At 43.0% G+C, this 20,200-nt stretch overlaps 1 protein-coding gene across 10 annotated transcripts in view; it reads left to right on the top strand.

The window, feature by feature from the left end:
• Positions 1-13,537, top strand: part of LOC107306748 (uncharacterized) — a 57,123-nt gene extending 43,586 nt beyond the window's left edge. For all 10 annotated transcript variants that reach the window (XM_085550688.1, XM_085550686.1, XM_085550687.1 and 7 more), the window contains 12 exons: positions 141-293; positions 1,563-1,738; positions 1,934-2,000; positions 3,311-3,388; positions 4,754-4,888; positions 5,795-5,907; positions 6,315-6,456; positions 7,216-7,509; positions 8,196-8,428; positions 8,816-9,062; positions 10,988-11,033; positions 12,546-13,537. In XM_085550688.1, coding sequence (XP_085406814.1) covers positions 141-293; positions 1,563-1,738; positions 1,934-2,000; positions 3,311-3,388; positions 4,754-4,888; positions 5,795-5,907; positions 6,315-6,456; positions 7,216-7,509; positions 8,196-8,428; positions 8,816-9,062; positions 10,988-11,033; positions 12,546-12,688 — 1,827 coding nt within the window. In that variant the 3' untranslated portion in view covers positions 12,689-13,537. The remainder of the gene's footprint in view (positions 1-140; positions 294-1,562; positions 1,739-1,933; positions 2,001-3,310; positions 3,389-4,753; positions 4,889-5,794; positions 5,908-6,314; positions 6,457-7,215; positions 7,510-8,195; positions 8,429-8,815; positions 9,063-10,987; positions 11,034-12,545) is intronic.
• The last annotated feature ends 6,663 nt before the right edge of the window (positions 13,538-20,200 follow it).

The following is a 20,200-nucleotide window of genomic DNA, read 5'->3' as shown; positions in this document are numbered from 1 at the left end:
TTGTGTTGTTTTGTTGTGGTTCATTGTTTTTTCTCTTAGAATTAAGGAGGACCGGTAAATGGTTGAACTGTATAATATAGTCAGTTTAAAGGAGTAAAGTCAGGTTTCATGTTTTTCCTCATGTTTATCTGTTTCCTTAGGGTTTGGTCAGACAGCTGCAGCAGGAGCTTGCTGATGCTCTTAAAAAGCAGTCTATGTCAGAAGCTTCCCTTGAAGTTACTACACGCTACCGCAGTGACCTTGAGGAAGACAAACTGCACTTGCAGAAGGAACTGGACAGGATTAAAGCTAAGGTACAGAGAGGCTGTAACTTACACATAAAATCTGAGGGTGATTTTTCCCTGTTTCTGGTGAAGAAGAGAAAAATAATGTTCTGAGAGCAAGTACCAGAGAGAGCTAAGGAGGTTAGCAGTGATACCCTGTCATAATTCATGAAGCTGGTGAAATCTTTGCCAGCTGGCCTCCTCCTCTGTAGTGAAAGATAAGTGTTACTAGAATCATCAAAAAGCCAACTAGTTTCTTTTGCAAGTAGGAGCCGTTCTTCAGCCCCACAGCTAAAGTTCTTCTTGTGGCTCCAGGGTGTTGTAGCAGTGTTCTTTCTTTTCCCAACTTACTTCCCTCTCCTGGTGTCAAACACAATTAAGAATTTATTTGTGGATGGGATGTGTACAAACTACCAGCTATCTAAAGCAACATCACACAGGTGCTCTGAATTTACAAATTGTTTTTCTGTGTCTTATAAGGTTGGTTGTAAACACTATAAGGTGGTCTTTATCCCCCTAGTCTTCTCAACTTGCCCCTTGTCATCTGTGATCACAGTCATGCCTGTGCCAAATCAGAGCAGAGAGTTCAAAGTATAAGCAAATGTCCTCCTATCGTAGAAATAAATTCAGGGGTATAGATTTAAAGACAAGTATATGAACTGCATTGTTCTGTGCACTTGGTGTCCATGACTGGGTGGTCTTCGACACGAGGTCATTATGTCTTTAACTGGAGAAGATCTGTATTTCATAAGCTGCTTTGCAAAATGACCTGGTGTCTCAGCAGGTTATCGCTTTTGGTTTGGCCAAGATTGGTGTCTGATTTCTGAGAAAAAGTAGAAATACCGGACCGCTGAATTTGAGTTTTTCTTTTTTGCTCTCTGTGAGAGTTGTGGGTTTTTTTCTGAAACATCTACCATAATAACGTACTAATGAGCTGTGAAATCACTTTAGGAAAAGGATGAGGTTTTTTGGTTAATATTTTCGATAGAATATCAAACAAGTAGTTTCAGGATGTCGCAAGTCACTGAGAAGGTAGGATTGGCAGTGTCAATGCTCATAATGGTGTTATAGAAAATCCTTTGTACAGATGGGAGAGGCCAGTGTCACAGATGATGAAATATCATCTGTTATTGTTCATTTGCTAAGAGAAATGAAGGGTTGAATGAATTGGAAACGATTCCAGTACTTTGGGTAGGGGGTGTATGTAGATACATGCAATATTCAAATTCTTCAGTGCTCACTGAGCTCTCTATACTGAACCTAACCTGGCTGCTGAGGATTCTCATTGCTATTTTACAGTTACATGAGTCTGAACAACAGCGTATTCAATCTGAGCGTTGCATTCAAGATTTGAAGACTGACCTAGATAATAAGGAAAGACAAATATCAGCTTCTAACCAAAAAATGAAAGACCTTCTGTTAGCAGCTTCCAGAAGCAGTTCTACAATAAAGCAGCTGGAAGAACATGTCCAACGGTAAGAAAATAACAGAGTGAAGCAAGGTTTTGCTTTCTGGGATTCTCTGAAAACGTCAGAATTGCCTTGTTGCATCATCAGGGTAATACATGATTTTAAAAGAAGCTCTTGCTTTAAATAGCATTCTTTCACACCATTCTTTTGCAGTGTGTGCTATTATGGATTTGTCTAATAAGATCTGTGCTTCTCTTTAAGGCTTGAAATGAAAAATGCCGGACTGGAAGCTGCTGTGCAACACCAGGACAAGAGAACTGAAGCATCAGTAAGCCAGTCATAAACTTCCCTTTTATTTATTTCTTTTTTAATTTTTTTTGTGAGCTTCTGAGCCTATTTAGATATTTTTCATGGGAAAGTTATGTGGTTTTCCTGGGGATCGTAGGGGAGCTGAGTCATCTGAGCTGTGGTGTGACTGTAGGGTACTCTGAAAATCCTGATGGTCTATTCTCCAGTTTTGAGAGTTTTCCCATAATAATATAACAAGTCTTACTAAACCCTATATATATATATATATATATATTTGTTATTTAGTTGTTAAGTTGTATACTTAACCCTATCTATCTATCTATATATCTATATCTATCTATCTATCTATCTGTCTATCTATATATATATATATATATATATATGGTGAGGTTTTGACACTAGTGAGCTGGTTTAAATATTTCATTCTTTATGCCAGTCATGGCATTAAAGGACAGATGCATATTGGGATATGTACCTTGAAAGGCTTTCTGCAGGTTTCTTCAGGGAAATTTTACATGTGTGACAGTTCCAAGAGCTTCATACCAGAGACCTGACTGACATCATCAGGCTGTGGGACAAGAATTATATTCCTCAGAGATTTTGCTGTGTGGCATTGCTTTTCCTTTGGCTGCTCGATGTGTATTTGTTTCTATGAAATGGTAAAGAGGAATCCCTGTGGTATTATTTGCAGAGCTTGGTGAAAGGCTTGCAACTTGCCCCTGTTCAGTGGTATTGCCATAAATAAGGTGATTGATATTAGCAGAAATAAGATGATTTCACCTGTGGTTTATATGAGGCAAATTATTTTTGTATTCTATCTAAACAATGAACTGGGGGCCTTGTTATACCTGTGGTTGTTAAATAATGTTGAAGAGATTCTGAAAATAACTATACATGAATGTTGAACTTTGTGCTGTACTGACACTGGCAGAAGAATAAAGAAGTGCTTATTCTTCCCCCTTGGTTAAGAAAGTATGGTTTTCAAATGTATGGTGGATGGGAGAAGGTACTTTGTTCACTGTTAGAGTTAGGGTAGCATGGTTAGCTTGCAGTTGGACTTGAAGATCTTTTCCAACCTGAGCAATTCTATGATCCTATGATTGGACATTCTTTGTATTCTGCATAGTTGCCTTCTTGAAGCCAAATGGCAGAGGTGATATTTGCTAACAGTTTTATCATAGCATTGGTATTTCTCATGACTGATGACGAGGGTAAGTATGAAAAGAGTAGAGAGCTGGAAAGATATGCATAAATTTTATTTTTGATAATGAAATGTGAACTTTGGTCTAGAAAGACAGTGTCTTCTTCCTTCTCTTGATGCTTTCTTAGGTTCACAGTCATCTAGAGGACTTGATAACCGGATTACGTACAGTACAGACTGCTGTAGAAGAATATCAACATCAGCAGGTATCTCAATGACTTCTGCAAAGAACTGGTTTACTCTTTTTATTTCTTGTGCTGTGAAGTACAAGTAAACTGACAAAATTGGTTTCAGGGCAAGACACCTTCAAAGGTAAAGGTTGTAAATCTCCACCTTTCACTGCTGCCATTTCTATCTTTGCAGTAGTATGAAAATGTTTGTGTTAATCAGCATGATTCTTTTGATGGATAGGATGGACAATGTCAGCAGGAGGGAGATGTGTGGTTCAGATCTGGGAGGGGAAACCTGGATGTGAGAAATCTATTTTATCTTCAGAGCTTTGTCATAGTTTCCACCTGAGCTCATTAGGTTCTTTTTCCATTTGTGAATATGTGTTGGTACTTTACTGCCCCGCAGGGGGCTGAGGTAAGGAAAGAACAACTAGGTGAAGTAATGCTGTGCAGTCAGTGGCAGGCAGCTGGGAAGTAGCTGGTGCCCATGCATGGCTTAGCATCTTGTGTAACCTTGGAATATTCTTTAATTAGTTTGCTGTTGGAAAATTAAGCTGCTATAGGGAGAATAAGAAGGATCTAGTGGAAGGGAAAAGCTGTTGATTATCTGCACCAGAAAAGTCTGAGTTCTTTTCCAGGTTCCTTTTCTGTCATCTTCTTTTGGTGATATACCAATTAGAAGGTTTTTAGCATTTTTAACACTTCTGTATTTTACCCATACATTGTCACATACGGAGAACCGACATTTAACATATCCTGTAAAGACACGTGAGGAAGTTTTATGAGTTTGTTGTATAAGCCTTTAAGGTCAGGTTTTTATGTCCTTCTGTAGGTCAGGGATGTCTCTCTTTTTCTTAAAATGTGCTATTCAAAGCATGTAGGCAACTTTCATTCTTTACAAAGGGAACTGAATAAGCAAACTTGTTTACACACAAATGCATCTGTGATGCAAATCTTTGCTCCTTTGTGTAAAAGGATAAGTAACATTGCTGTTCTGAAAACATTTTCTTGCTCTGAGGAGATCTGCAGTTATTTCACAGTCAGTGAGTGTAGGGAATTTTAAGTGGTGGGCACAGTTATAAATGTAGTCATTTTTGTATCATTATGAAATCTGGAGAATTTCATGAAGAAAACTGTGAGTTAATGTTGTATGTGTGTCTTCTTATCTCCAAATGATGTAACCTATAGAGAGCATTCACTTTTTCCACTAGCATTAAGTGCTATTCTTGACGGTGCTTCTCAAGCCATCTTTTATAAACTCAGTGTAACATTCACTATAGATCCTTAGTGGTGAGAGCTTAGCCCTGCCTCCATTTGAGTTACTAGTTTATAATGCAGTTCATGTGCAGTGTTGTCTCTCTGGTTATCTTGGCATTCCCTTTGTCATTGTTGTTTCCATAGATACAAAATCAGAATATGTTGGCTATGACATCCAGAGGCTCATGCATGATGTGCGAGGAAGATCGAAAGTCGAGAGCCCACCTTGAAGACCATATTGCTAAACTGAGTAGGGAAAATGCTGAGCTTTTAGAAGAGGTGAGCCCAGAAAACAGTCCCTAACACTTAGCCAATACCCAGAGCAATGCTGACATTTTCTTGAGTTCTTACATACTCTGATTTTATATCCCTGCTACTCATGCCCTGAGTACTATTGAATTGGGAGTCATGAAGGAATTGAATAAAAGCCAAGAGTATATCTCGAAGTTGTGCTATCAGAAAGACGGTGTGGTTTGATACCAGTTGAGCACATGGAGCAAGGCAGCAGTTCCTGTGTTCTTTATTTGATTTCCTTCTGGTTATTGTCTGACCCCTTGATTTCCAAGCAGGATTAAAACACCCCTTATTTTCAGTGCAGTGTATGGAGGAACTGCTGCATGTTTTCAGAATAACAGGAGCTTAAAACCCTTGCAGAATAAATAAGGTGCAAATGCAAACTACAGAACTAGTTGCCAGCTCTCCTGTGGTTTGTCTGAAAAAACACCATGAGGAACAGCAACTAAATTAGTAAACACCCACAAATAAGATATGGAAGTAATGACTGAGAAGACACTGGTGAATTCCAGAAAAGCAGACTCTTCCACAAGAGCCTGCTGGTCATTGGAATGAATGCTGTAGAGTGTGCAGTGTTCTCCAGGGCTGTGGCTACCTGTGCAAGCTGACCTATTAGCAGAGGAACTGCGGAAGCTGTTCTCTAGCATCTTTTTTCCAGCTTTTTGGGACAAAGCCCAATAAGGGGGCAGAGGAGCATTTGCTTCAGCAGGGGAGTTAATTGGTATCCCTAGGTCTTGGCCCGCTTGTGTGAAGCCTGAAGTGATTTAAATGTTTACAAGAATCCTGTGCCTCAGTGTTCTGCTGAATGTGGCAAAATATGTGCTATCTGCAGTTGTTATGTGTACTGTCCTGTGCTGAGTGTATCATGTATTTTTGTTTGTTTTTTGAAAGTGTGAGAATGAAAGAAAGAAGGTGAAGAAGCTGATAGAATTGAAACGACCACTTGAAGCATGTCTTGACCAGGAAAGGGAAAGAAATACTGAACTGCGGAAGGAATGTGACAGGTATGGTTCACTAGTACTTGAAAGAGAGCTCATGTAGGTTAGAAGTCAGGCTTTAAGGAACTTGAATGTAAAAGCGGGTGTGTTTAACTCTGAACAAATTCAGATCTCACATCAGTTCTTGCAAGACAGTTCTGGTACATGAGCCTATGATTTTCTGTAGCTGCCATAAGAAGAGCAAATGTAGGCTGCCTTGCACTTCTGGGAGGGAAGTCTTTTTTTCCTCTGTTGAGGTGAAATTTGGACCCTCCAGGTGATCTATTGCATTGAAATGCTGGTTTTTCTTATTAACTTTTGGCCTGTTGAGCATGTTAAAAATGAAGCAAGCCATAGCTATGCTTTTCTTGTACAAGCGTGACAAATAGATACCTAGTTCCTTTGCTTATTTTCTTGACTGATTTGTTGTGCAGGTTCAAGAGGCTTCTGAAGAAAGCTGTGAAAAAACTAAAGATGCATGAAGCCAAAGAAAGAGACTCCCAATTTAATTTCCAGGGAGAAATGAAGAACAGGTATTCTGAAATGGTGAATGAAGTTGAAAAATTAAGAACAAAGGCAAGTTCTTGTTGTTTCTTTCTGTTCTTTTTGATGTTTTTTTTTTGTTTGTTTTTTTGTTTTTGTTTGTTTGTTTGTTTTGTTGTTGGTGGTGGTTTTTTTCTTTGGGTCATGCTAATTTCTAGAGACTTGTAATATTCTTTTCAGTAGGTATGGAAAAGTTATATTTCTGGGAGAGAAAATTGGCTTCACGGTTGACCTTGGAAACTACTGAAACATCTCATATTTTGTACATATTCTTGCAACCAGACACTGGATTTGACCTAGAGAGAAAATACCTTCCTTTACCACTGCTGTGGAAGCTGCTTTTTGAAGCACTGTTTACAAAGCTTTCAAGAGCAATGGCAGGAGGAGTACTTGTTTCCTGTGCCCAGTTAACTGTGTACTGGATCATTCCCCCTGAAGCATGATAGGCATTCTTTCTGCTGTCTGGGTAGAGTGGTTTGATTTCCATCAAGCAGTAGAGCAGTGCACAAAAGAATGGCCCTAGTGCCTTTCAGCACACTCTGTAAGTGAAATTCTGCTAGTTTGCTGCTTGTTGATCTTTTACTTGCTACAGAACTGAGGAAGGTTGTAAGTCAAGGAACCCTATTGGCAAGAACTTAAAAGTTGTTCTTCTCTTAAAAGATGGTCTTGTCTTTCCTTTGACTCGGGTACTGAGTCAGCAGATGACAGTTACAGACTTGATGGTCTTCCCCTTCATAAATTTTCAGAGAATAATTTTACACCCCTCTAAGTTCATTTTATTACTGTCTGTAGGTTACTGAACTTTCTCATCAGCTGGATTTAGAGTGTAAAAAATGCGTCCAGCTACAAGGACAAAACCATGATTTGCAAGAAGAGCTGGCTCTAAACATGAAAAAACATGAAAAACTAGAGAAGACCATATGCCAGCTGAAAGAAGAGGTGGCAAACCTGAGACAACATCTGGAGGCTGTCCACAATGTGCACATGATGACTTACAACCAAATCGAACGATACAAGAAAGAAGTGGAAGAGCGAGCTGCACAAGAAATAAATCAAAAACTGCAAGAAGTCAATTTGTTTTTGCAGGTAAATGAATTTGTTGTGTATGTCTGTAGTTTTTATTCTGTAACTTCTTTTTTCATTTCTTGTTCGTACTTTGGTTTTTTGTGTTAGTGCCATACTTCTGTATTTCCTGAAGGGAAGTGGAAGAATGGAAAATTGTTTGGCGAAAGTGCTTTTGTGTGTGTAATTTGCCTGCAGGTCCCCAAGCTAATAGCCTTCCCTTGACAGACTTCTGTTTTGCAGTTCTTAGAAGAAGCTGTGGCCATCTGGTCATCTTGTTATTGCTGTTCATCACATGAATGCTATAACTTAGAGATGGCTTGGCCGTACGTACAGGTTGTGTTTTATCATTGTACAGGATAAAATGCTCAGGGAAGAAGTCACTGAAGTTACCGTGGGGCAGAAAGAGTGGGGATGGGATTCTCATAATTTCTTTGTAGAATCCTTTTTGTGTGCCCTGTCCTACAGCCATAGCATTCTTTTAGTAGCTGCTCTCATAAGTAATATTGCTAAGAGCAGATCTGTGTGGATGAAAACAGTTATTTAACGTGTTGGTTCCAGGGTTTTGCCTTGATTGCTGATAGTAGTGAGAAGGTCCAGTTGACTCAGTTGAGTAAAACTGGGCCCTTTAAATTGGTTATGGGCAACCGTATGGGGAGATGCAGTTCACTTTTTCTTTGCAGTGGTTGAAATTGTATTATCTGCTTCAGGTCCAGGCAGCCTCACAAGACAAGATAGAACAAATCAGAGAAAATCATCATGCCTCGCTGAGAGACCAGCTGAAGTGCAGAATAAAAGAGCTTGAATGTGAGTTGGACAAAATAAAAAATACCAAAGACAATATTTTTCAAAACGAATCTATGCTTGCGGAAGTGGAAAAATACAAAGAGCTGCATCGTGAAGAAATGAAAATGAGAAGAAGGCTAGCAAATAAGCTGGAAAGGTAAGTGCATGCTTTTTTGGAGTGGTAACAAGACGTGAAGTAGCAGTAGCTTGCATGAAAAACCTTGTACTGTTTCCTCCTAAAATCTTTTTTCTGTGTCTTGTCAGCACTATGGATGTAAGCGTAACCCTCTAAAACCTTTCCCCTTTATTTTTGGAACCACCATCATTTCACTTCAGTGTTCTAGCAGTCACACCACTAGTCATGGCATCACTGGCCCGTGTTTGAAGTTGATAGCATTTTAACACATGGCCTTTGGGCCCCTCTCATTTTGGACTTCTAATGCCTTCTCTTTTCAAAAGCTGAATAGTAGTCAAAGACCTGGAAGAAGTGACTCTGCAAAAATATTACCAAGGGTAATTCTTTGAGTGTTTTTAAATATTTCAGAACAACCGAGAGACTTGCAGAAGCCAATTGTAAGCTCTTTGAGGAACGCCTAAGAAACAAATCTTTAATTGCGAGCAGCACTGTCAGTGGAGGTCCTCCTGCAAGTCCAGGAAAATATTCAGCTGAACTGGGAAATCTCAGCAACAATTCCGCACTGAACAGAAGCTTCAGCCAAGGGGAATGCTTCCTAGATGCAGCTGGGACTGCATTATTGTCAAGAAAAAAAGTTGAAGTGTACATGGATAAGGTAAGCATTGTGAAATACTATTCAGTGATGAAGACTTTAGGTCATTAAGATTGTACAGAATTCCTAGAGTGCTCAGACACCAAAAATACTGACATCTAAATGATGAACTATCTAACTGTATATACACATAACTATGTACTTACGTAAGGTTTTGTGTTGTTTTTTTTTTCTTTTTTTTCAACTAGAGAAAATTTAATAAACAGCTGCTGTGGCATTGGAAGTTCCCAGCTAAGCTATTTATTAAACTTTATTGTATAGAATGTGCATAAGCGTATGACATACTTGAAATGGATAACTTTGACATCTTTGCTCAGCCCATCAGACATCTCTGGTCAAGCCACGTTGTTTTTTTCCTTACTGATCTTCATTTTTAGTTTCTTTTAGTACAATAATACTAACAAAGACATCCTTTAAAACTAGGATGATGTGAGTATGATTGCTTTGCTTCTTACTATACAGTCTGCTGTGGGATGCATGTTGTGCCTAGGAAACATTTCTTTTTGTGCTTCCTGCTATGTATTATTACCTGAGAAAACAACAACCTACTCTTCAAGTCTTCACAGCTTTATAATATTTTGCAGCAATTTATACATGATTGCAACTTCTGCAATAGCTCTGAAGTACTTTGCCAGTTGTGCTGCTTAGTACTTGGCCTATTCACCAGGCTACTTAAAAAGACAAGAGTTTACCTGACTCTGAGCCTTGTCTTTGCTTCAGTTATACCTCAGATTTTTCCAGTAATCTGATTCCTTCTATTGGGAAAAAAACAAAACAACAACAACAAAAAAACACCTCTGTATTGCCATTAAATTCAAACTAAGTGCTTCCTTCTTGGATGGAGGAGATTACAAGTACTCCTGACAGTAAAGTTCATAATAACTGGAAACTAAGGAGCTTAAATTGCAGTTTGCCTCGTGTAGTCATCTTGCACTTTTGTTTTTATTTAAAGCTCTCTGTGCACATTTGGTGTTTTTCAAAGTAAGGGAGGTTATCTGAAGTAGAGTGTGAGCATCTCCTGGGATGAGGAAGCTCGTGTAGATTTTGGCTTTGATTTTGCAAAAGCTTTGATAAAGCTTCAAGGTCAAGAAGCTGAAAATACTTCACGCCGCCATTATTCAAAATGCTGGTATCAATTACTTTGTCCATGCAACTGTTTGAAGAAACAAATTGCACTGATTGCAAACAAGAGAAAGAAATGCAGCTCTGAAAAGTGGGTGCAGGAAATAATAGTGACTTCTGCTAGCTGCAACCAGCGTGAGTGCATGAATTCATGAAACCAGTTTTCCTACTGGTAGCATAAGAAAGGGAACACCTACTTCCCATTCTGTCTCTCAGTTTCTGTTTCCTTTCTGATTTTATTTCCTGTCTGCACTCCTGATTTTTATCAGTCTTATAAATTTCCTCTCTTTTGACATCTGCCTTTTCCTCTTGTTCTTTTACTTGGCACCACCGAGAAATGTCTAGCTCTGTCTTCTTTATACTGCATCCCACAGTCAGATAATTACACCTGTAGGTGAGACCACAAGCCTTCTGTTCTCCAGGCTTAACAGTCCTGATGCTCTCAGCCTCTCCACATAAGCCACATGCTCCAAGCACTTAACTGTATTTGCTATTGGCATGAGTCTGGAAGCTATATGCTGTCTGTTTTGACAGTTACTTCTATGCGTTAAAGACCTGATGGAAAATAACACAGGAGTCGCAAATATCTTCAAATGTAAATGATCGCATACGGTGTTTGGACTGTGGCCCTTTAAAAGGTCTAATTTCTCCTTATGAAAACTTTGCATTCAGAATAAATGACAGTAAATAAACATCTCCTGGGGGAGCGAGGGGTAAATGCTCCTTTCTAGCAATCCAAGCTGGTTTCTGTTACTTAATAAAATGTGCAGTGTTATTTATAATGCATGTGTTATTTATAATTCTAGGTACGGAAGGAATTGGATGAAAAAATCAATAAGGAACTTCAGCAAGGTAATATGCTACTCTGATATCAGTGTTTTTAAGGAAGATGATGACTGTTCGTAACTTCTATGTAATTATTTTCAAAAGTTGTCAAGATTTGTGCTGTTTGAAGCACAGTGTGGGGTTGTTTTTAACTCTAACTTAGAGAGTTTTAATGGAAAACTTCCTGCTAACCAATATACTCTTCAGAATGTTCTGCAGCTACTTTTGAGAAAAAGCACGGAGAGCAAACCATCTCCCCCACACAGATAAACTTGGCTTAAGCTGAAGTCAACTTCCATCCTCAGGCACAAACATCAAATGTAAAAAAAAAAAAAAAAAGCCCAGAAATAAGATTTTTATGGACTTCTGTCACTACTTCTCTTTCTGCATACATTCATTGCATTCAGCACTTCAAATATACCATATACATTTTCTGGTGTTCTTAATTTTTGCTTGCTCTTTTTCATTGCTTTTGTTTGTACCTGACATGCTGTCATACTTGTCTTTGGATAAAGAAGAATCAGTGGAAAAGATAGCCTTTCTTTAGGTAAAAATCATTCAGCAATATATAGGCAGACACAACGTGAATTGATTGCTTTTAATATGCAGTGTAAAGCCTGTTCTATAATAAAAGGCCAGGTCTTCAGAGAAGAATTCATACTGTTTCACAATTAGCATTCTGCCGGAGTCACTGCTGCTGTTCCTAGAGTTATTTTGAAGCAGGGAGCCCTTGAGAATCCAGCTGTTGCTTCACAGCTCTTCCAATTTCCCTGAATAGACAGAAACCCATTGCCATGTGCCCATTTGCATATTCAAACATAATTACATGTGTAGTAGGAGCCGTAGTATTTGCTTGGTCTGGGGATCTTGTCTGGAAAAGGCTGATGGATGGAAGTACTGAAAATCCTTTTCTGCTTCCATCGAAGATGTGTTTCCATGAACGAAAGAGGGTTTAGCCAGGGAAAGTTAAGACATCCCTGGCAGTTAAAGTTAAGGCTGAAACTTTCATATATATATATGGGCATGTAATAACAGGATGCGGAGAAATGGCTGTAAACTTGAAAGTAGGTAGATTTAGACTAGATATTAGGAAGACACTCTTTACTTCCTAATGTAAGGGTGGTGAGACTCTGGAACAGGTTGCTTAGAGATGCTGTGCATAGCCCCCATCTTGCAGGCATTCAGAGCCAGTCCGGATGGGGCTCTGAGGAACCTGGTCTAGAGGGAGCTGTCCCTGCCTATAGAAGGGAGATTGGAACTGGGTGATCTTAAAAGGTCCCTTCCAGCCCAAACCATTCTGTGTTTCTAAAACCTGGAATTTCTTTAACTAGCTTTAAAAATTGTATTGGCTGATCATTGAATGTGGAAAAATGTTTCTTCCTTTATGCCTGTCCTTTTTGATTTGTGTTTTCCTTGGAAGTTTTTAAATATCTCTCTAGAGCGTAGCCTGATCAGTTATCAGTAATGTTTTTACAGTGACTGATTTGACTCAATCTACTGTAAAAGTAACATCGTGAATCTTGTTTCTTTTCTTTCCAGCCACCGCTGAGCTTGAAACTGCTAGAGCTTCTCCAATGGAATCTATTCATGGATCTTCAAAAAATCTCAATGTTGACCAGGATCCCCTTTGCAGAGCGGTACAGGAGTACCGGGATGTTTTAAACCAAAATTACCTGATCTAAATATTTTTTTATTTAAAATGTAAAGGGAAAAGTACTGGAGATCATTTGTTTACATAGGAGGTCTGTGACTTCCCATCCTGCAGCTTAGTGTGGAAACATCTTTACTGCGGTTTCAATATAAATTTTAAATGTATTAAATAGGTTGACACTCTGCACTTACCTGTTGGTCACCGAGGGGTAGTCAGTTTATTTTGCACTCAGGATAAGAACCATATCTATTTTTTCTTACTATCAGACTGAATAAGGTTGGTTCTTGAACTTGATGGAACTGTCAAAATGCTTTTGACACATTATTTTGCTCCACGTTTTTTGTTAAAGGTTTTACCAGAAGCATTCCTTTGGCTCTATTTAACCCTTCCACTGTTTGTGGTAAAGTCTCCAGTGTTATTTTAATGCATAGGAGATTTTGATTGGATTCCTGCCAGCTGTTTCTGTCCTGATGCTGTGAATATTTCTGCTGGTTAAGTGGAAGTTTTACCAGTGATTAAGCTGGAGAAGAATGCACTTTACATTGCTGTCACTTTCACGCACCTTGGGTTTAAAAATACTGTGCGTATGTAGCTGTGACAAGAAAGCTTTAAGGTGACCTTTTTGATATTTCTGACTTGATATCCTTGTTGGATTTTGCATTAGAATTTGACTCATCTTAAGACATTCACAGTTGGTAGATGAACACATGATGAACCTGAAGTGGTTCGCAGTGGGAAGAAGGAAAAATAATATTTCAACCTTCTGTCCAATTGGTACTGCACCTTTTTATATGAATGTATTTTGTGACACTAATATGCTATATTTAATTCCAGATATTTATGTTCCAACTTGGTATTTAATAAACTTTCATATCTGGTACATCTTTGTTTTATTCTGTTGGCCTTCTTGACTTGCTTTCCACCTCATTCCTTGCCTCTATGACTTGCTACAGTCCTCCTCTGCTCACTTCCATCTCTCCTTCTGGTGCCTTCAGTCTGCCCTGAGATCAGACAGATGGCCAGCATGCATTTGTGTCCTTTTCCTCCTGGGTACTTGAAGCAGTGGGGCAAACAGCTACTATATGTCGTAAGGTTTGTCATCATAGAAATTAAGGGGTATATGCTTGAAACAAGTGTGGAGGGTTGTGATTTTAATGGATGTGCTGAACCACTTTCAGGTCTTTGGTGGTGATTCATTAACAGGAAGCCGAGGGTAAAGTCTCTGTTGTAAACCTGGCCATGCTTGGGAGGGGGATCTTTGGAGCCTTTTCTGCAGGTTGGCCATTCCTTTATGAGATAACTTCTGGTGGCCCTTGTGCTCTCTCCAGCTGGTACAAAACAGGAGCCAGGTGGAAGAATATCTCCAGCAGAATCCAGACAGCAAAGCACTCATAGAGTACCTTGCGCTTCTCCATGTTGGTTAAAGCCAGTTCTCCCTCCTCATTTATCAGAGGGAGTGCATTCTCCCAGGTCTGTCACTTCTGCCCAGTGTACCTGTAGGCTCCCTTCTGGTTATTTTTACATCCCTTGCCAAGTTCAGTTCCATCTGTGCCTCAGCCTTCCTTCTGGGTCTGCTGACCTCACTTCCGGGTTTGATGACCTCACTTCTGGGTTTGCTGACCTCACTTTCAGAGTTTGATGACCTCACTTCCAGGTTTGTCAAAATCAATTTTGGGAATGCTGACCTCATTTCCGGGTAAGCAGAACTCACTTCCGGGTTTGCTGACCTCACTTCCGGGTTTGCTGACCTCACTTCCGGGTTTGCTGACCTCACTTCCGGGTTTGCTGACCTCACTTCCGGGTTAGCAGACATCACTTCTGAATTTGCTGACCTCATTTCGGGGTTAGCAGAACTCACTTCCAGGTTTGGTGACGTCACTTCCAGGTAAGGTGAGCTCACTTCCAGGTATGTTGACTTCACTTCCAGGTTTGCTGACCCCACTTCCGAGTTAGCAGACCTCACTTTCCGGGTTTGCTAACCTCAATTTTTGGTTTGAAGACCGCAATTCCGGGTTTAGTGATGTCACTTCCGGTTTTGGTGATCTCACTTCCAGGTTAGCAGACATCACTTCCGGGTCTGCTGACCTCACTTCCGAGTTTAGTGACATCAATTCCGTGTAAGCTGACCTCATTTCCGGGTAAACAGAACTCACTTCCCTGTTTGGTGACCAAACTTCCGTGTTTGATGACCTCATTCCGGGTCAGTGAAAATCAATTTTGGGAATGCTGACCTCATTTCCGGGTAAGCAGAACTCACATCCAGGTTTGGTGACCTCACTTCCGGATTTGCCACACTCACTTCCTGGTTTTCTGACCTCACTTCCGGGTTTGGTGACGCCATTTCCGGGTTAGGTGGACTCACTTCTGGGTGAGCAGACCTCACTTCTGGGTTTGGCAACCTCACTTCCTGGTTAGCATACATCACTTCCGGGTTTGCTGACCTCAATTGCGCTCTGGCAGCCCGGAAAGCAAATGGGATCCTGGGCTCCATCAGGAGAGGGGTGGTCAGCAGGGATAGGGAGGTGATCGTCCCTCTCTACTCTGCTCTTGTGAGGCCCCATCTGGAGTACTGTGTCCAGGTGTGGAGCCCTCAGTACAAAAAACACATGGAGATTTTGGAAAGGGTCCAGAGGAGGGCCACGAAGATGATCAGGGGGCTGGAGCACCTCCCCTATGAGGACAGGCTGAGGGAGTTGGGTTTGTTCAGCCTGGAGAAGAGAAGGTTGCGGGGTGACCTCATTGCAGCCTTTCAGTACCTGAAGGGAACTTACTCCCAGGAGGGGAGTAAACTCTTCGAAAGGGCTGATAATAGCAGGACAAGAGGAAATGGTTTTAAGTTGAAGGAGGGAAGATTTAGGTTGGATGTTAGGGGAAAGTTCTTTACTAGAAGGGTGGTTAGGTCCTGGAACAGGCTGCCCAGGGAGGTTGTGGATGCCCCGTCCTTGGAGGTGTTCAAGACCAGGTTGGACGGGGCCCTGGGCAACCTGATCTAGTAAAGGTGTATGTTTGGTGGCCCTGCTAGGCAGGGGGGTTGGAACTACATGATCCTTGAGGTCCCTTCCAACCCGGGTCATTCTGTGATTCTGTGATTCTGTGATTCTGTAATTCCGGGTTAGCAGAACTCACTTCCGGGTTTGGTGACCTCACTTTCCGGGTTAGCTGACCTCACTTTCCGGGTTTGCTGACCTCACTTCCGGGTTTGGTGACGTCACTTCCGGGTTTGGTGATGTCACTTCCAGGTTTGCTGACCTCACTTCTCAGATAGCAGACCTCACTTCTGGGTTTGCTGGACTCACTTCCGAGTTAGCAGACCTCACTTTCTTCGTATGCTGACCTCACTTCCGGGTTTGATGACCTCACTTCCAAGTTTGATGACCTCACTTCCGGGTTTGCAGACCGCACTTCCAGGTTTAGTGATGTCAATTCCGTGTTTGCTGACCTCATTTCCGGGTTAGCGGAACTCACTTCCCTTTTTGGTTACCTCACTTCTGGGTTTGCAGACCTCACTTTCGGGGTTTGTTGACATCACTTCTGGGTTAACAGAACTCACTTCCTATTTTGCTGATGTCACGTCCAGGTTAGGTGAGCTCACTTCCGGGTTTGATGACCTTACTTCCGGGTTTGCTGACCTCACTTCCGGTTTTAGTGACGTCACCTGCGGGTTTGCTGACCTAACTTCTGGGTTTAGTGATGTCACTTCCGGGTTTGCTGACCTCACTTCTGGGTTTAATAAAATCAACTTTGGGAATTCTGACCTCATTTCCGGGAAAGCAAAACTCACTTCAGGGTTTAGTGACGTCACTTCCGGGATATGTGACCTCATGTCTGGGTTTGATGACCTCAATTCTGGGTTTCACGACCTCACTTCTGGGTTTCACGACCTCACTTCCGGGTTTGCTGACCTCATTTCCAGGGTAGCAAAACTCACTTCCGGGTTTGGTGATCTTACTTCTCGGATAGCAGACCTCACGTCCGGGTTTGCTGACCTCACTTCCGGGTTTGATGACTTCACTTCTGGGTTTGCTGACCTCACTTCCGGGTTTGCAGACTGCACTTCTGGGTTTAGTGACGTCACTTCCGGGTTTGGTGATCTCACTTCCGGGTTAGTAGACATCACTTCCGGGTTTGCTGACCTCACTTACGTGTTTAGTGACGTCAATTCTGTGTTTGCTGACATCATTTCCATGTTAGCGGAACACACTTCAGGGTTTAGTGACATCATTTCCAGGTTTGGTGACCGCACTTCCAGGTTTGATGACCTCACTTTCGGGTGTGCTGACCTCACATCCGAGTTTGCTGACCAGAATTTTGTGTTTGCTGACCTAACTTCCGAGTTTGCTGACCTCAATCCCTTGTTTAGTGATGTCACTTCCGGGTTTCTGACCTCACTTAAGGGTTTGATGACCTCAATTCCGGTTCTGATAATATCAATTTTGGGAATTCTGACCTCATTTCCGGGAAAGCAATACTCACTTCGGGGTTTAGTGACGTCACTTCCAGGTTATGTGACCTCACTTCTGGGTTTGCTGACCTCACTTCTGGGTTTGCTGACCTCACTTCCGGGTTGATGACCTCACTTCCGAGTTTGCTGACCTCATTTCCGGGTTAGCAGAACTCACTTCTGGGTTTGGTGACGTCACTTCTGGGTTTGAAAAACACACTTCCGGGTTTGGTGATCTCACTTCTCGGATAGCAGACCTCACTTCCGGGTTTGCTGATAGCACTTCCGGATTTGGTGACCTCACTTCCGGGTTTGGTGACCTCACTTCCGGGTTTGGTGACCTCACTTCCAGGGTAACAGACCTCACTTTCCGGGTTGGCTGACCTCACTTCCGGATTTAGTGACGTCACTTCTGGTTGAGCAGACCTCAACTCTGGGTTTGCTGGACTCACTTCCGGGTTGTGGTGACGTCACTTTCGGGTTTGATGACCTCATTCCAGGTTTGTCAAAGTCAATTTGGGAAATGCTGACCTCATTAAAAGGTAAGCAGAATTCACTTCGGGGTTTAGTGACGTCAATTCTGGGTTTAGTGACCTCACTTCCGGCTTTGTTGACCACACTTCCGGGTTAGCAGACCTCACTTTCCGGATAAGCTGACCTCACTTCCGGCTTTGCTGACCACACTTCCGGGTTAGCAGACCTCACTTTCCGGATAAGCTGACCTCACTTCCGGGTTTGGTGATCTCACTTCTGGGTTTGCTGACCTCACTTCCGGGTTTGGTGACCTCACTTCCGGCTTTGCTGACCACACTTCTGGGTTAGCAGACCTCACTTTCCAGGTCTGCTGACCTCACTTCCGGGTTTGCTGACCTCACTTCCAGCTTTGGTGACCTCACTTCCCAGTTTAGTGACGTCACTTCCGGTATTGCTGACCTCACTTCCAGGTTAGCAGAGCTCACTTTCCAGGTTTGCAGATGTCACTTCCAGGTTTGCTGATGTCACTTCCGGGTTAGCAGACCTCACTTTCCGGATATGCTGACCACACTTCCGGGTTTGCTGATCTCACTTCCGGGTTTGGTGACCTCACTTCCGGGTTTGCTGACCTCACTTCCGGGTTTGCTGACCTCACTTCCGGGTTAGCAGACCTCACTTTCCAGGTTTGCTGACCTCACTTTCGGGTTTGCTGACCTCACTTCCGGGTTTAGTGACGTCACTTCCAGGTTTGCTGACCTCACTTCCGTGTTAGCAGACCTCACTTTAGGGTTTTCTGACCTCACTTCCGGGTTAGCAGACCTCACTTTCCAGGTTTGCTGACCTCACTTTCGGGTTTGCTGACCTCACTTCCGGGTTTAGTGACGTCACTTCCAGGTTTGCTGACCTCACTTCCGTGTTAGCAGACCTCACTTTAGGGTTTTCTGACCTCACTTCCGTTTTTGGTGACCACACTATTCCTAATCCTAGCGTTAGCGAGATGAAAATTCACCACCTACCTTTTCACGCTCCTCGGGTACGCACTGAGGGCCGTGCCGTGGCTGTGCTGCACAACACCAGTGACTGAAAGCAAGCACGCAGAGAGCGGATCTGTTGCAGACAGTGCCAGGAGCTGTGCTTGAACTACGCTTACGGTAAGGCACGCCTACCTTGCCATGGCCACACTTTGGGAGCTCTGGGACACAGCCACGTGTTGCTCTCCTGAGTCCCAGCTCCATTTCTCAGCCACTCACGCTCTGCTCCTCCATGTTCTGCAAAGGAAAAATCCCAAGAGGGAAATTCAGTTCATCGCAGATGTCATCAAACCTCTGCTCTCAGGGCAGTCGCACTCATTGCTCGGGGTGAGCAACCAGCTGCATGACATGCATGAGCAACCAAGGAGCAGCGGTTACTTTGACTTGAGCGTAGCAGCCGATGCCTGACTGTAAGTACGAACACTAACCTATGCCTAACTCTAAAATAACAACAGAAACTCCTAACTACCTAACCCTAAAGAACAAACAGGAACCTATCCCTAACGCTAAAACTAAACTGAACACTAACACTAACCTAACACTACCATCAACAACAAAGAACAGAACAAGCACCTAACTCCAACAGGGGGAAGAAGGAACTGGGGGCCCACAGAACCGGAGGAGCAACAAGGTGGAGGAGAAGAAGATGTTAAATAACGCCACCCAGCTAACGCTGGGGGCAGGGGCCGCGCAGCAGGAAAGGAGCCAAGTGCCTGGATCAGCGATGGTGAAGCTGTGACCATGCCAACGCGGGGCCTGGCATGGTGGTGTGGTGCCAGGCTAGCTATGCCGTGGGTGGATCCACATCCATGGGCTCCTCTGGAGGGGGATCCACCTCCATCGGTTCCTCTGGAGGGGGATCCACATCCATGGGCTCCTCTGGAGGGGGATCCACCTCCATCGGTTCCTCTGGAGGGGGATCCACCTCCATAGGCTCCACATGGGTGGTGGTCACGGGGCTGGTCCAGGCATTATGGAAAATGGCTCTCTTACCCCTCCTCTGCCTGGTGGTCATGGCGGGCCCCCTCCTCCTTCTCACTCCTAGTGCACCCAGCTCCATCCTCCCGCCTGAAACAGGGAAAATTCTACCCTCGCCCTCTTAGCTGCCGACATGGCTGTTATCTGCCACAGCTGTCAGAGGTGAGTGTGTTGCGCGCGGCAGCGGTGACCAAGGTGACATGGAGAGGGTTCTAAAATGGCGGCCGCACTGCTGGCACTGGCGTTCCACATAGGATGAGGAGGGGGCTGGAGGGCAGGGCACGGCACGGGAGCTCCAAGGTGCTCCCTGTGCCCAGCGGGCAGCCCTTCTCTCTGGCCAGCAAGAGGTCACAGAGTAGCCGGCCCCAAGTAAAGGGCCCTCGGCCTCCTTCACTCTCCTTCACTCCCCTCCTTCACCCTCCTTCACCCTCCTTCACCCTCCCCCTTCTTCCACAAGGGAATCTTTTCGGGCTGCCATACTGTCGTGGTTTTGTATTTTTTTCTATTGGTATTCACGGTATCACAGTATCACAGTCTTGTGCGGGTTGGAAGGGACCTTAGAGATCATCAAGTCAAGCCCCCGGGACCCAAAATTAACGTCTCGTTCCGTGTCTTTCCT

The sequence above is a fragment of the Coturnix japonica genome, chromosome 6 (genome assembly GCF_054131305.1).
Source record: "Coturnix japonica strain WE chromosome 6, WE-NBRP24, whole genome shotgun sequence".
Lineage (NCBI taxonomy): Eukaryota > Metazoa > Chordata > Aves > Galliformes > Phasianidae > Coturnix > Coturnix japonica.
This window is presented reverse-complemented; position numbering and strand designations above follow the sequence as displayed.